The sequence below is a fragment of the Bombus affinis genome, chromosome 6 (genome assembly GCF_024516045.1).
Source record: "Bombus affinis isolate iyBomAffi1 chromosome 6, iyBomAffi1.2, whole genome shotgun sequence".
NCBI lineage: Eukaryota > Metazoa > Arthropoda > Insecta > Hymenoptera > Apidae > Bombus > Bombus affinis.
In genome coordinates this window covers 5,547,367-5,563,720 of record NC_066349.1, presented here as the reverse complement: position 1 = coordinate 5,563,720, position 16,354 = coordinate 5,547,367, and the positions used below count along the sequence as shown (strand labels likewise).

Below are 16,354 nucleotides of genomic sequence, written 5' to 3'. Positions count from 1 at the left end.
CATAAGAAAAGAGCACGTACTTTGTGATAGGTCTCTTTCTGCCACGTTTTCACTTGATGAATGATGTCGTTACAGAGATTCTCTTTGACCCTGAGGTGGAGATCGCACAGCCTCTCCGATTCAACGAGAACTCCTTTCCAAGCAGCCTCGGTGGTTCCATATTCCGGTCCTTTTTCGATCTTGTCGTTCCAATTTTTCGACCAATTTTTCAACGCTTTCGCGTAACTTTTCTCAATCTCTGCTCTTTCTTGGACTAGAGCTATTAAACTGTCGCAGAGCTTATGGCCATCCTCGATCCTCTTGGTCGTTCGTTTATAGTTACCTGGCTCCCAGAAAGAGTCCGAGGTTGCTATTAGCATGTTGTCGTCGCTGTGATGTGACATCTTAGCCTAAGTCGAGAAATTCCTTTCACCTGTAATCAAAAATTCAATGACAATATTATGGATATTCATTTGTATGGTCAGAAATCATAATGAAATATAAATTGATAATTCATGACATGTATTGCGATTTGTTATTTATCATATTTATTATATGTTTAGTTTATCGTGTGAAATATAAATTGTGTAATTATTAGACTGCGGATGTTTATGTATTTATGGAAAATTTTAATGTGCAAAAATATACGGAATATATAAAAGTATGCAAAATATTTCAAACAAGATAAATACTCGTTTTAATATTTATAATATTTAAGCATTTTAATTACAATGCTTTATTCTGACCAATCATTTTTATATACTGTCTCTATATCATCATTCTCTCGTAGCACTGACAGCTAATACACGAACGATCGTAAATTTCTATCCGTGGATTACCACCGTAAATAACATAAGCCAAATAGCTAATTACATTATATGCACATCGACTGTCCTGATTTGATATCCGATTAAGAACGATCGTTACAAATCTTTGTCCACGATACTATGCTATTTCTTTCGATTACGAGACTATAGCAGAGTGAAGATTACATATACGACAAACAGCAGCCTGTTTCGAAATTCTCTTCATTTGAATCATATTGGAGCCATCGTTCGATTACGATACTACTTTCACGATACAACGCACGATGTTGCGTGGTAACTGGAGATCGTTAAACTGCAATATTCGTTAAGAATGCAAAGGTAACTTAGTAATGTGTATAAAATTGGTTACGATCGAGAGGTTCATAATAACCACGATCCTTGTCAAACTTTTGACTTTTCCATGGAATTGGTATGATGAAACATGATTTATGTCCTGGCTTATATAGTCAAATGAAAATGAAATAATTCTACAAAAACAATCTTTATCAAGATTCTATAATTTCGTGATTCAAATATAATTCCTTTATGATGTAATAATTATTGATACATTTATAGAAATTGTGTAATATGATGCCTATTTCGTCACAAGAAATTGAAATGTACTGAACAGAAATTAAACATACTAGAAGATTTCCTATAAAGCGACAAACATTGTTATTTTTTCTTGTGAGCTCTTCCATTGTATTTCATTGGAATTGTGTCTACTTGTATATGTATATGGAGGGAGATAGAGTCTGATTAGGTTAACGGTAGGATAACAGTGACAATTAGTTGGAATAGCTTGTTGGACTCGTTGCATCTCCTAAATCTGGCACACATGCAAATTTGATTTCGCACCGTACACAATTGTGGTTGTGCTGACAAAATTTTATGGTTTCCATAATCGAACTGTTGTGTAGCAGTTGTACATTGTAAGTACATTTTATTGCAGCCGTGTATCATTGTTTCCTTAATCCATGAAAATCATAAATACGAATTTATGTTCTCTTGTAATTGAATCGAATTGAGTAATTTCATTTAATAATTAAACGAATAATGATATTTCATAAATAAATCTGACATAATTTTCTTTCATAGAAATACTTGGTTTGTCAAATGTTGATTTTACTAACGAATCAAAAATCTGTTGATTGATAGAATGAAATAATTCAATTTATCTATACGATACTCTCTCTTGACCGAGAACAATCATTTTATAAATCGTTTTATAAAAATAATTTATTAACATACCAGCAGTTTTACCGCGAATGTAATAACGTAATCATTGACGTCTCCTTAATTGTCTTTTTCTTAGTCCACTTAACTGCTAATACGTAGAAAACAGTTTTTCAAGAGCATTTTGACGCACAAAGCAATAAAGTCGTTACAACACTTGTCATTAATCAGAAATACTTTCTATAAAAACACGATTCAAGGAGCGTGTTTAATTCGAAACTTTCAATGGTACAAAAAAATAATTCACGCGTTCCTATTACCTTGATATTAGTTTTTTTTTCCTCTTATTCGACCATTCAATTCTAGAAGACTTTATCTTACTTTGTACATTTAGTTATATTTAAATACTAATTTAGGATATATAAATACATATTGGTGTATTTTAATTCATGTAATCTTTTCTGTGTAACAATTATCGCGCGTGAGAGTGTTTATTGGAATAAAAAATTTGATCTTCTCCAGGCGATAATAAATTATCTTAAGAGTATTCTCATAAGAATTACGTCTCGAATATCAATTTCGTGGAATTATAAAATTGAGAGTGCGACGTTTTGTGAACGCGACGCAATCAAGATGTTTGGATTGCAAGCTCAGCGCTTTCATTGAAACAAAGCGGTTGTTAATGGGGACACATTGCATCAATACCGGAGTCGAGTAGAATTACTACATTACTACGTTACGCGAGCACTATACATAACAGTTATAACAATCTGCATAAAATACATTTAGATCTTTCGTTCTTCTTCTCATTTAAGTTGTTACGTCTCACAATTACATTACCAGGTGAAACGTATAATCGTACGATAAGCATATTTAAGCAATTAAAGAGCCATCTATTTAGGTAATTAGCGAAAATTATTCAAGAGTAGTGGTGCATTTACCAATTTATTCCATTTTAATAGTACACTTTAATTGTGTTAATATTGGACAAGAAAATTATACGTAACAATAAATTGCAGATAAATTTCTTTCAAATTTTGTTCAATTGTGGCAATAGTGAAAAATATTAATTGATAAAATAAAATTACTGATACAATTTGACGATCAAGAATAGACCAGGTGTTAGTAACGAACAAATTTTTATATCTTTATAGATTTATATATTTTACAGATGTTTTATTATTTTAACTTTTTGGGTACTTATACTGGAAAGAAAAATTATTTCGTCCATTACATTTTCTATTTATAAACATCAATATATTGCACAATCATAGATTGTATAACGAGAACCTTGAACGGTAGGAGCTGGGATAATCCAGATGCTAAAAAAGTCGAATTCTTGTGAATTGAAATTCCATGACTCAAGTTCATTGCAATATTTATAACTTCAACCTTATTCAATAATTCATAGCGTTATCAACTCGATTGTAATAATTCGTAGCATAAGTTAGAATAACTGAATGAGCCGAGCTGTGAATAGATTAATTTATTAATCTTGAAGTAAGATTATTCTGAATATAAAATAATTTGTTCGAAAATATTATCTACTTCCTTTAATTAAAAAATTTTACCGACGTAAATAGAGAAAAGCTGTTTTTAAAGTAACAAAGAAATTTTAAAAATTATATTAAAATAAATTAGAAACCTTCAACTGGATACCATTTATTCTAATTAATAAAACGATTTAAAAAGATTTAGAAATTCCTATTTAAACAGGAATCGAATAACTGAAAGCTAAATTAAAAATACTATTTTCCGATTCTAAAGTAAAATAGAAATTCCAGGAATCATGATAAAATAACGAAGTTTTAGTCAGAAATAATACATTAATAAATAAAAATTCTACCGACCGGAAATTTGCACATTTTTTAAGTGAAATAGAAACTCTCTCAAGCTGAACTAACTTAACAGTAATATATCATTAGATATATATAAACATCTGAACAAAACTACATATATATAATCACAACTAACACATTCTTAAATTTTCAACCCACTATATATCATTTCTATGAAATCTTCACTTCAGTAGATCATAAATTCTCCATTTATCCTCTCGAGAACTAGAAAACGAACAGAAACTAAACAACTTTCTTCCAACACGGAAATCTCACACTGTCTTTGTATTTAACCATCGTCGTATATATCCACTTTACGTACACCTATTTAGCGTTGTGCCATCTATTCCACAGCTGAAGGGCTCTAGGATCACAAATAACTCGCCCAGTAGCAATAACGCTGAAATCGAGTAATCAACACGAGTCATGGCGCCTACGAGATCTCTGATACCATGCAGCTTATCGAGCCGGTAGAGCAACATTCCACGGTACGGAATGGCCACACTCATTCCATCAGCACGCTCTCCTGCGAAAGAGCATTCTCCATGGAAGGTGCACTGCCACACTAGTGATGGGATCAAGTTCGATATCACGAGTTCAATGACACAAATAATAATAATAATTAAATCGACGCGACGCACCATATGCGACAGTATCAGAATGTGTCAAAAGAACAGACACAAATTTCATATACATTTTGAGATTCGTTTCAAATTTGATCAATATAATCACGATGTATCGTGCCTTATTATCAATGCTAGTGAAATTATCAACAAAGGCATGAAAATCTTTTATGGCAAACGTGGAGATACTTTCGTGAATCGCACTATAAATTAGTATAGAGCGTGAATTCCCAAAGTACGAATCGCGTTAAATACTAAAATATGGGAGTAATTACATGTTCATTAAAAGAGTTTTACTCTTACTCACCGAGATTCGTCGGATGAACGATTGTAAGTTAAAAATCGCGTGAGAATTACTGTTTCTGTTTATTTCTCCGCAGATCTATGTTAAAGTAATTTTGAATTGCTTATCGATCAACTCTAGACTGCAATTACATTCCGTGTAATCTTCGAGTGAGACGGGAAAAAAATTATCGTTGACGAAAGTGGGTCTGTCTCGGCCTACAAAAATTACGAAGCCATGGTTTACAGAATTTAAGACCAGATGATCGATGTTTGAATCTATTTGCGATGTACTTAAGCCCATCGCTACTCGTCACGCTCTGAACTGCACGCGCTCACATACACATAGAATTCTCGCGTGAGAGACGAAACAGGAAACCATTTGGTTCATCTGTTTTTCGCTCGAGACGCCGAAAATCGAACTCCACGAAGCCTTGATCCGACCTTCTCCTCCTCCGCGTGGAGCTTAAAGGCCTTTCGATCCTCTTGCCTGACAGCATTCCGCGGTTTATGCTTCTTCTTTAACATTTTTCGTCCTTTCGCTTCTTTTTACTGGCTTCCTCGATCTCGTGTTTTTCTTTCTTTGATTGCCGACTTTTGTCCAGTGTTTCTTTTTCATTTCAGATGAATGACAGATTAGGAATGAGCTTGTTGACGGTTGATTGACAGAAATGTAAACTTTTTTGGAAAGATTTTGAACAATTCAATTTATTGGCTTTTATGAATAATTAAAGATTCTATGATATTGCGCATTTCTTAGAGATTTCAAGCTGTTAATTTTTTACATTTATACAATATTAATGATATTAATTTAGAAATAAATAATATATGTACATTTCACATGAACCATGAAAACAAAATATTCCAATTTTTGTCATTTCCTCTTAAAGTTTACTTGTCTGGAAAATTCCGATCTTTAATTACTTTGTTCCCAATATAACTAAATAAAGTAGTTGAACAAGCCCCAACTGCATTAATTTCCATTGCGTAAGACCAATTAAACGTTAATAAGGAAAATAAATTTAAAAGTAGAGAAAGTAAACTCCGCTTGCAAACTTAACTAGAAAGACTAAAAATACACGAAATGCAATTCGTTGATAGATCAATGTCTCGTGACGCTGGAACGTCAACGATTAATCATCGTCTTTACATAATCGACTATGAAGAAAGAAAAGAAGGAAAAAAAAAACAGTCGATGAAAAACAATTCCAGATGAATCACCACGTTCGTTTTGTTTCATTATGTCACGATTATCAACTTGCGCCCAAGAGTAAAAACATGATTGCATTTGCTTGATCTTCTCTCACTGGTACATCACTTGTCTCCGAATTTTTAAAATTTTTAATCTCAATATAAAAAGCTACGATATTTTACCGAGATGGAAGGATAAGTAACTACTATCATGTTTATTGCTATTTAAAATATACATGTTGATTCATCGTTGATTGGTAAAAGTGAAAAGTTCATCTTTGATCGGGCTATTTTTTTTCGATCATCTTCCATATTAGTGACATCATGCTCGACAGAAACGTGTTGGAATGTCTGTGTTTTGTGCGTTACGATCACGATAAAGAATGTCGATAACATTGGAAGGTACGAACAAACGTGACTAACGTGAATTATTTTAAGGAAATTTATAAATGATGAAATAAAATTGTAACAATTTTATTCTGAAATTTTCGGAATTCCAAAATTGATAATTCTTATTTTAATCTGACATAATAAAACAAAACAACCGAGAATAAAATTCTCAATATCAAAATCAATATGTATACGCAGTATCATTAGTTGTTTAACTAAATAGTTTATTTAACAAATGAAACATATAGAGAGTAGCGTCGACAACCTCGATTGTGATAATCGGTCTTGATAGCAACGAGACAAACAAAGTTCATAGTTTCATATAAAAATAACGTAGTCAATGTTGATGTGGTTACACAAGAATGTTATTTTTATGTACTGTTTATGGCACGAGCATGATAAAAGGAGTTTTACGTGTATTCACCTTTCTCTTTGTGAAGTACATAATTACACTATAGGAAGGAATATTTACTTTCTGTAACCTGTAGAAAACTGTGGTGTGAAACGTTAAGCAAAAATATAAGATAATTCTTTGTGATATTTAAAGACCCATTTAAAAACGGATAGTTCTTTAAATAATCCCTATTATCCACATTCATGAATCTACTATCTATTATTATCCAGGGTAACGTATATTTATAAATTAATAAGTAAAGTCTTTATTTTATGTCGATATGTACACATACGAAATAAATTTCCAAGGAAAATCCATTTAAAACCTGCAGATAAACGTCGATTAACGATAAGGCAACCTTCGGATTATATACACATCGTAGAACATTTTTCAATATACATTATTCAAGTGTTTTTCTTATACAAGTCATGTACAGTACATTAGGGTACATTTCCGTAAAAGCAACAAAAAAGGCACATTACCTAATTTTCCTTATCATGATTTTTCGATTAAGGTAAGTGCAATCAATCGGAATGCACGAGATTTCTTTCTTTATCTAAGCAGATAATCATGCTTTTTATATTATCATTTAAAACATTACATTTCATCTTAATCCATTATAAGCCAACGCTGTTTACGCAACATTTCGCTTGCAAATCTTTTTCAATCATTTTACATTATCGAATTCCGTGCTTTAACGTCGTAGCTTTGAAGGAGAATTCGAAAGATTTGCTTAATACTTTTGCCATTACCGTTTCTTCCATCTAAATTCTATAATTTCATGAAATTTAAAGAAATTGAAGTACGCGTAATATTATGATGAACTGTTGCTTGGTCCTTAACAGCTTGAAACTGTTGTCAAGAGAAAGGACAGAGGCAAACTACTTTTAAACAGATTGTTCATTAAGGCACGAGCAATAGCAAGAGATCAGAAATCTGTTTGACGGGAATTTGTGTCGCGATGCAGCAAGAACAATGCTGGGAATACAACCGAGGAAATGGATGGCCTTAAAAGCAACCTCGTACACGAATTGCCGAGGAAGAAGTAACAACTTTACGTGTATCGAATTCCTTTTGGAACCAACTATGCGCTTCGTCCTCATCTTTTCGGCCCGAGAAGAAATATCTTTCTGACCCAATTCTCCAATCGTAATTATATCTTCATTTATAGGAGCAAGAACGATGACATTGTATAAAAATACGAACTGTTTCATGATTCTAGAAATATTCTGATGGAAGAATACATAAAAGTTTGTTAACATGCTGTCTGCTGAACAGACGTGTGGTTCTTCGTTAGGACTGAAATTTTGTTTCTTGAAACTTGTCAATTTTTGTACGTGATGCCAACGTGCTAAAGAAAAGCCACGGGACTTTTGTAGTTGATTCGACAATAGGTGATGGATTCGCCAATAATAAAGATTTTTATTATCAGACTGCGGATTTTTATGGAAATTTATATTTTTATGGACATAACTATAGAAATACAATTTAAGTAGAAAGACTCGTTTTATACATTTTATATATTTTCGTGTAGTACATACATTCTCCTTTTTGTACCTCTGTATCTTTAAATTTCGAGTAAACGCGTAAAATACCACAGTTATTTATCATTTATTAATATTGATTTGATGCAGAGGCTTAATTTTTAGTTAAAAGAAATTTGTTGATTTCGTTTCACATATGTATGTAGTTCGTTCTTATTGAAATGTCCAATTTATGTGGAAAGCTTCAGCAAGTAAGATAATATTTTCTATTACAAAATGATGCTCACTTCTACGTGACTGACAGCTATCGACAGGTTGTCGATAGTTTACGAAACACTTGTGTTACGTAACCACACGATAATATGTTACGATCAATTTTCCCAACTTACGATGTAGGAACATGTTTCATTTTAATCCAATAACAAAATCAATAAACACTTGTGTCTTTACGTGTATAAGCACATTTTAATGAATATAAATGTTCTAAACTTAGTCTAAGATCTAAACACAAATTTTCGCAATTTGTTCATAATTAAAAAATTCTGACTGATTGATTTTTTCAATTACCACGTGAATATCATGAAACCAACAAATGTCCTGATGTAATACTTATGAACGATAGTGTACTTTAGAGGAAATAGGGTGCGAGTTGACCTCTCGCCTGGAACTTCTTAACTGGTTCTTCGAAGTAGTTCTCTGGAGCGTCTCAAAGAGGCCCGGCAACATGATTGTGTAGGAAAATGAGCTTCTTTCTGTAGCAACACGTTGAGCAATTCATGTTTTCAATACCCTTACCAAGTGAAATAGATTCGCAAACGGTGTGAACGTGTGAGTGTGTCATTCATGGAATCATCTTCTGGGCAATCTGATGGCTTTCAACGAACCAGCGCGGGTCAACATACTCGGCAGACACCGAGAAATTTTTCCCCTCGGTTCAACATCGTCTTATCGATCGCCTAGTTTTTAGTCGTATCAGGGAAATGAGGCAATTTTTATCGAAAGAAAGAAATATTTCGGTAAATAAAGAAACAATTTTTAAGGAAAGAAATATCTACTTTTTAAAGGGGAAAAAAGTGAAATAAAACTGGAGGAATATTTTCGAAAGATTTTTTGAAAGATGTGGATATTATAAGAAACATAAAGTAAATAGAAAATAAAATTTGTAGATTTTATGGTACGTATTTGCTTTCAGTAATCAGCTATCCTTATTTTAATCAACGGTTACCTATATATAAATGGTTCTGGCGCTATATAAATAATGAATTATTAAATGGAATGAATGTTAATAAACGAAGATTGATAACTATGATAGAGGTTTAATAAGTTTCAATTTGCTAATTATTGAAATCGGAGCGTTTGGCAATGAAAGATTGCAAATAGTAATTTGTCGTCGACACGAGGTTACTGGAGATCGACCTGGTTACGGTTTTCATTACGTCCTTGAATTTATGTGCGGTATCCGTATAATACACTCAATTTTACGGCACGATCGAAATAAATGGGCTAATGCGTTTTGTTCCTTGCTTTGATAAAGAGATTGAAAGTAAAATATGTCTATTGTACATCGGAAGTTTTATAAAGAATTTAATTGCGATCGAGGAAACTCTTTGGAATGGAAAAGATTATTATAATTCATCGTCGACATTGAACTAACATTTAACGATTTACTAACTTAATAATTTAATAATTAGTAATTATGTATTTATATATTACAATGTAATTATGTATATTACAATAATCTTTAATAAATTGTTCTAAGTGAAAAAATTTTGTACCATTAATCCGAAATTTAATAATTTAGCAACTTGGTGATTTAATAATTTAGCCAATATTTTATCTTATACTCTAGAGCACAAAGTAATTCCCTAAATATAGATGTAGGTTAAGACCAGTATTGAATTTCGATAAATCAGCGAATTAATGTCAATTTATCTTATTAACCGTTGCATAACGCAAAAATTATCGTTCGATAATTTTAGACAAGTTATAAATTCATAATTGAAATTTAATTTAAAAGGATATTTTTCCAATTATATTCACAGCAAAACTTAATTTTGAATATCTCATTTTTCAATTATATGTGTGCAGGAAACGTTGCGATATAATGCTCCACTATTATCCAGTTTTGTTTACACTTTTGGGTTACTTTAGAGGCTGAATACGAAAGCTTTTAGGTAAATTGCCAGATTTTTAAACGTCCGAAGAAGAATTTATATCCCAGATTTTCAGCCATTATAATTTTCTCTCCTGGAAGATTAATAATTACAAATTAATTTTAATATCAAAAGAAAAAACTAATACCAGAAAAATTCTAAGAAAGATTAACTCTACATTTTTCGTTTATAAATTAGGTCATTCTTTATAAATATATTTTCAAATTATTTATATTAAAAACTTCAATGTAAAGAAGAACGACTAACATATCGATAATAAAAGGAAAAATACCTATTTTATATAATAAAAATGATATAATATAAAATATGATATATATAATATAACGTATTAAGGTTGTCTCAAAAGTTTCTTCTTGTTGCAATAAAACAAAATGGATCAGACATAATTCGAAAAAATAATATAAAACAAATAATGTTGTGGATCTATTATTTCCTAATAAAACGAAAGAAACTTTCGGGCAACCTGATATATATAATATAAAAATGATTCTTTTTCTCTTGAGTCTACCTAGAATTCCAAGGACGAAAGTCAGAATGTTTGTTAGAAGCATTCTTTTCAGAATTTAAGATACAACGTTGCAATTAGGCCAAGCTTCTCCCATTGGCCTTGGACAAGAAACCCTTTAGGTCATGACGTCATACATTGTTCAGAGTTGTGTTGTGGTAGGTCACGTCATTACGTTTCAAAATCGTACAAAGATTTGTCGAGCAACAGAATTATATAGAAGAAAAAAAGTAAACAAGGAATCTTGATCAAATTGACTCTTTGCTCTGTCGTGGCCACAGAATCTATACTTAATACACTAAAACTTTATATACCTATAAAGATATCGAATTTTTAATAATCTTACGGTATAATATAAAATTTACTGAATTTGCCTATGGAGCGATAAATCAATAAATTTATATCGTAGATATAGATGCTAGCTTTATATCAGCTATCGTAATTAAGAGAATGTAAATACATAGTATTATCTTGGAAATTAGCAAATTTTCATATGGGACATGTCGTCATTTTTTAAGCAAATAATCTTTTAATTACATTAGAAATAACTGAGTTTCCTAATATTAACCCATGGAGATACAGTAATCATGATTTCATTAACTGATACATAATTAGATTTTATTTATTTATTCAATGGAATTTCATATTTACAATTACACGCTGTGTAAGTCTAAAATATGCAAATGCATATAAGATACAAAAGACTTATAGAGGAAAATTTCTTCCATTAATCGGATGTAAGGGAATAAATAAAAAAGGTAGTCGTCTTATCGTGTAACACATTTTATACATTATATCGTTATCGTTCCTTTCGAAAAAATAATTATATTCATTACATCGCAGATGTTATAAAATATGCATTAGAAATATAAGATTGTAATCATAATTCATCAGTGTTCTGCGTAGCGTGAATAAAAAATTCACATGAAACCAACGCAATTCGTGTTTTCCATATTTACTATCTATGATTTGCGAAATTTCTTTTCATTGATTTATCGTAAAGGTTCTATGAACAAGAAGAGAGGAACAGGAAGTAATGCACTGTAAAAAGATGTGAGAGAGAAATCGTCGAATGAAAATAGTACAGGACAGGGTTTATGTGTATAGATCGCGAACGAGGGTTCTGAACGAAAAGAAAGGATTTGAATCTGGATCGATGGTAAAACAAGTCTTGACAAAAAGCTCTTTTGTTCGGGAAGACAGCCTCTTGAATTGAAGGATGTATGCAACTTTGTGTAGCTATGCCAATTTCTGTCTTCGTTTACAGTCGTTGTCTATTCTTTTCAGCTTTATTCGTGCAACTTGCAATGAAAGTAATTACAGCAAATTTTATTTCATTCTTTATCTGATGCAAACCATATTATAGAAGTTCAACTGAACACAACTAAAACAATCATAGAATTACTTTCGAGTAATCTTTGGAAAGGCCTCAAAAGCTTAAACAAGACACAGTACTACTAAGGATAAAGATCATCTAATTAGTCGATCCTTTAATTACCCGAAGCACCGTAGTATGACAAATCACGAGTCGCTGGCCAAGGGGCTGAATAGAGAAGCCATGATTATTACAATTATCCCTCTCTCTTTTTCTCCTTCTTCTTCCAAGCCATTTCCTGTTTTCCAAATTCCTTTCATCGTAAGTATTAAATAAGTTTCCGGCTAATTAAAATTCTAACACGAAGACACTTGTACCGTTGTAGCATCGTTATGTTTGCTTTTGTTGGTTTACATCAAAAGTGACATATTTCAGTTGCATCGCTATAATTGAAGTCTAAAGTTCATTGGCGTTTCAAAAAGGATATTGTTGTAAAGATAATTATTGCTTCTTCCTTTTCCTTTATCGTTAATAATGTATTATTTCAAAGCTTATGACTTTATCGATGAAATAACGTGCGTGGTTCTTGTTGAAATTTGTTTGACTAATAACAACAAAATACTAAATAAATCTTGCTCGCGGAGTGAATTTCGTATGAAGAGTATCATAACCCAGAATAGGAGTAGTAAATATGAATTTATCGAGTTAAATGAGAATATTATAGTATTTTTCATAAAGCTCGATGTCTTATTATACCAATTTATGGCTGTCGAGCCACTTCTTGTTTTCTGAATTCTTTTCATCGCGTAGTAAGTAAATTTCAGGTAACTGAAATTCCAACAAAAGCTTGGAAAATGGATGAGAATAGCGAGTGGAGTGACACAGGAAAAGACTTGAAATATTCGGGGCGTAAAGATTCCGACAAATTTCAGTGCCATGTTTCATCTCCAGGCAGTCAAGTTGCCTCGTCGCTGAGATCTCATTTTAACCGGTACTCCGACGAAATTTACGTGAATCAGTCAGCCACGAAACGTTTACAATTTCGCTTGCAAGCGAAATTGTGATAACGGAGAAAAATTTGAAAATTCTTTTGAAACCACGGTACTGTTCTATTCATTTGCCGAATCGTTTGGAGGCTATGTTTTTATGTTTTGCTTGTTAAAGTCACTGTAGATATTGGTAATTAACATCACCCTGCCTATACACAGGGTCAGATCCCTAGTACAGGGGGAGCGATTATTCCATGAGCGATGATCGAATTAACTCGTAGTCGAGAAAAGCCAAGGTTAATAATCAGTATTAGGGCATCGTGAGAGCTTGATTAACGCTAATGTCGACCTGAATCGAACTTGGACGATATCGTTCACAAACAATTTCAGAAAGAAACATTCGATCTTGTTTCTATGGAAAAATAGAGATTGATAAACCTATAAAATCTCTATGAAATGCTAGAAACTGGTAATCTATATCTGTAATATTTCTACAGGAAATTAAACACTGATGTTCTAAATCTAATAATAAAATACCTATGAAAAATTACAAATTGCTCACTCCGATCGCTTTGATAGTTCTGCTGCTATATTATAGAAAATGCTAAATTATAGAAAACTTAAATTATAACTGCTAAATTATAGAAAACTTAATCAAATGAATTTCACGCACTATTGATTAGACAATTATTCAGTACTACTTGAAATAACGATCTTTCATACTCTTCAGATCTTGATTAAATCAAAACCGTCTTTAATATAAAGCGAAAAGGATGCTTGCGTTCGCAATAAAAAGAAAAAAGAAAAAAAAAGAAAGAGAAAGAGGAGAGAAGGAAGAAGAGATGCATAAGGGAGAATATTCGAAGAGCAAGCGTGCGCGACTGTGTAACGAAGCGCATCCGTAATACGCGTCTGCACACGTAATAACATACGAAAATAACGAAACAGGGAGGTTAACGTGTTGCAGCATTCATCGAGCCAAGCTTCTCGTCCCTTTACAACTTCCTCAAATTACCAACTTATACGCGGTGTGTTTGTCACTCGAGCAACTTTGAGGTATTTCAAAAACCTGGATAATTAGCTGTTTACCACTCTTCACCTTCTACACACTACGTTTCTCTTTTCATTAATGGGAATTATTCGAATAAGGACGATTTTGAGTTAAACTTAATTATAGAATTTATGAAATCTAATGACTTTTATTCTTGAATTACATCTTTAACTTTTTCGCTTTAGTTTTAGATTAATTTTGTTCTTAAGATATTAATTTGTAAAGAATTGTTAAAATCTATGAATATTAAGCTGTCTTATGTTTTTTGCACTACTTTTACAGTACCGTTTAATGTGTATGATGAAATATTTGTTTTATGATTGATTGACGATAACTTCTTTTTATAATTATTTCACATAAGCTAGTACATATTAGAAATATTCCATGATAATTAATTTAATAATTAGTGTGATCTATTATAATTAGTACAGATAATAGTATGATATATGATTTTATTGTAAATGATAAACATTTGAATTTTATTTTGTGCTTTCTTAAACACAGAGGAATCGCAATTTTTTCATTATCCAATGGAATATCGTATTTCCACGATTAAATACAATAATAAATAAGCATTGCACGCGGTTACAATAATTAGCACTATAATTAATATCTTTCTAAAACGAAGCTAACCGACCGACAACCATTACGGAGGTAGCATTTTAAATAAGCCGGGAGCATATCCGAGTCTGTGTTTTTCTTTCTCGTTGAATTATGGTAAACCGCTAGCCATGCTCCTCTACTAGGCTACATTCGAAATTAACTGTATCCTTCGCAGAGGAAATGCAGTCTCTGGACGCGTCTACCTCATCCTTACAGTGTAATTTCCCCTTTTTCTATTTTATTTTCGCTCGCGTGAACATAATCCGCACACTATATTGGAATTTAGAACCAAGCTTTCGAAGAATTGATACGCGTCATTATCCTTCAGCAACGCATGGTATGCGTATTTCATATTAATTCATTTAGAAACGAATACAAATGTAAAGAAATATCGCCAGGGCTGAAGCACATACTTGATTAATTTTCAAATTCCACTTTTTCGAAAATGAAGCATCTTATGAACAAATTTTATTCCACATTTTTGACATATTTTTCTTAACTAACTATCATCCTCTTACCTATTATATTAGGATTACTGGAACACCCTATATAAGCGAGGATGTTGCACACATAACAATGCATTCAGTTATCGAAGCGTATTCTTGATTCACTCCCCTATACGTAAATACTTGGAACATTCCGTGTGCGCACACTTTACAGCCATGCTCCGCATTTCTACGTTCGTGTTTGTTCTGTCGTGTGAATCGTTCGATAAATTTATCATAATATAAATATGTACATCGCTGTAGTTAATTCTATGTGGGGACACCTTATACAGAATGCGGCCGAATAACATGTAAAAGCGTGCAGAACATGATTCCTTGTAGGAAAATAGGAAAGAAATATAGAATAAAACTTTTTCATTCTCGGGTTAGTTTATGAGAAAATCGATTTTGAAAATTTATCAAGTATACATGGCTAATTCCGGATTACAGAGGATTAAATAATAGACAGGAGGTCATTCTACGTGTGAAAATAAGTCGAATATAAACATGTTCGGATTCTATTTTCTTAAAAATAAAGCGTTAAACGAAAAAATTGTATTTCATATGTTTTACCTACTTTCGCTTCTACAATAACATCCTATTGATTGTTTACTCATATCCATATCATAGTAATTAGCTATGTGCAAGTATGCTTGATAAATTTTAAAACTCAATTTTCTCGAAAACTAAACCAAAAATGAGAAACTTTTATTCTTTATTATTTTATTTTTCTATAAGAAATCACGTCGTGTCGGCTTTCTCGTGTTATTCGGCTGTGCTTTTAGATCCACAAATCAAAAGTCGCATGGGCAATAGTGTATAAAAAAATGATAGTAAGTATACGACTTTTAAACACTAAATTCATCAAGTATAAATACATCCTCAGACTAACTAATTCTATATTTGGACTCCTCTCTATGCACAGGATGGTCTAAAAATCAGTCCCCCCCCCCTCCCCCGATGTTTCAAACACTTCCAATCGATAGACAAAGAATGTTTTGAACAAAAGTTAATCAACTTTCAATCGACTATAAAGTTGCAATATTAAAAAGTTCTTCATACTGCAATT

The 16,354-nt window shown here is 32.0% G+C and overlaps 1 protein-coding gene across 5 annotated transcripts in view; it reads right to left on the bottom strand.

Moving 5' to 3' along the window:
* LOC126917924 (protein kinase C and casein kinase substrate in neurons protein 1) overlaps nt 1-16,354 on the bottom strand; it is a 58,073-nt gene that overhangs the window by 10,496 nt on the left and 31,223 nt on the right. For all 5 annotated transcript variants that reach the window (XM_050725353.1, XM_050725355.1, XM_050725358.1 and 2 more), the window contains exon 2: nt 21-412. In XM_050725353.1, coding sequence (XP_050581310.1) covers nt 21-383 — 363 coding nt within the window. In that variant the 5' untranslated portion in view covers nt 384-412. The remainder of the gene's footprint in view (nt 1-20; nt 413-16,354) is intronic.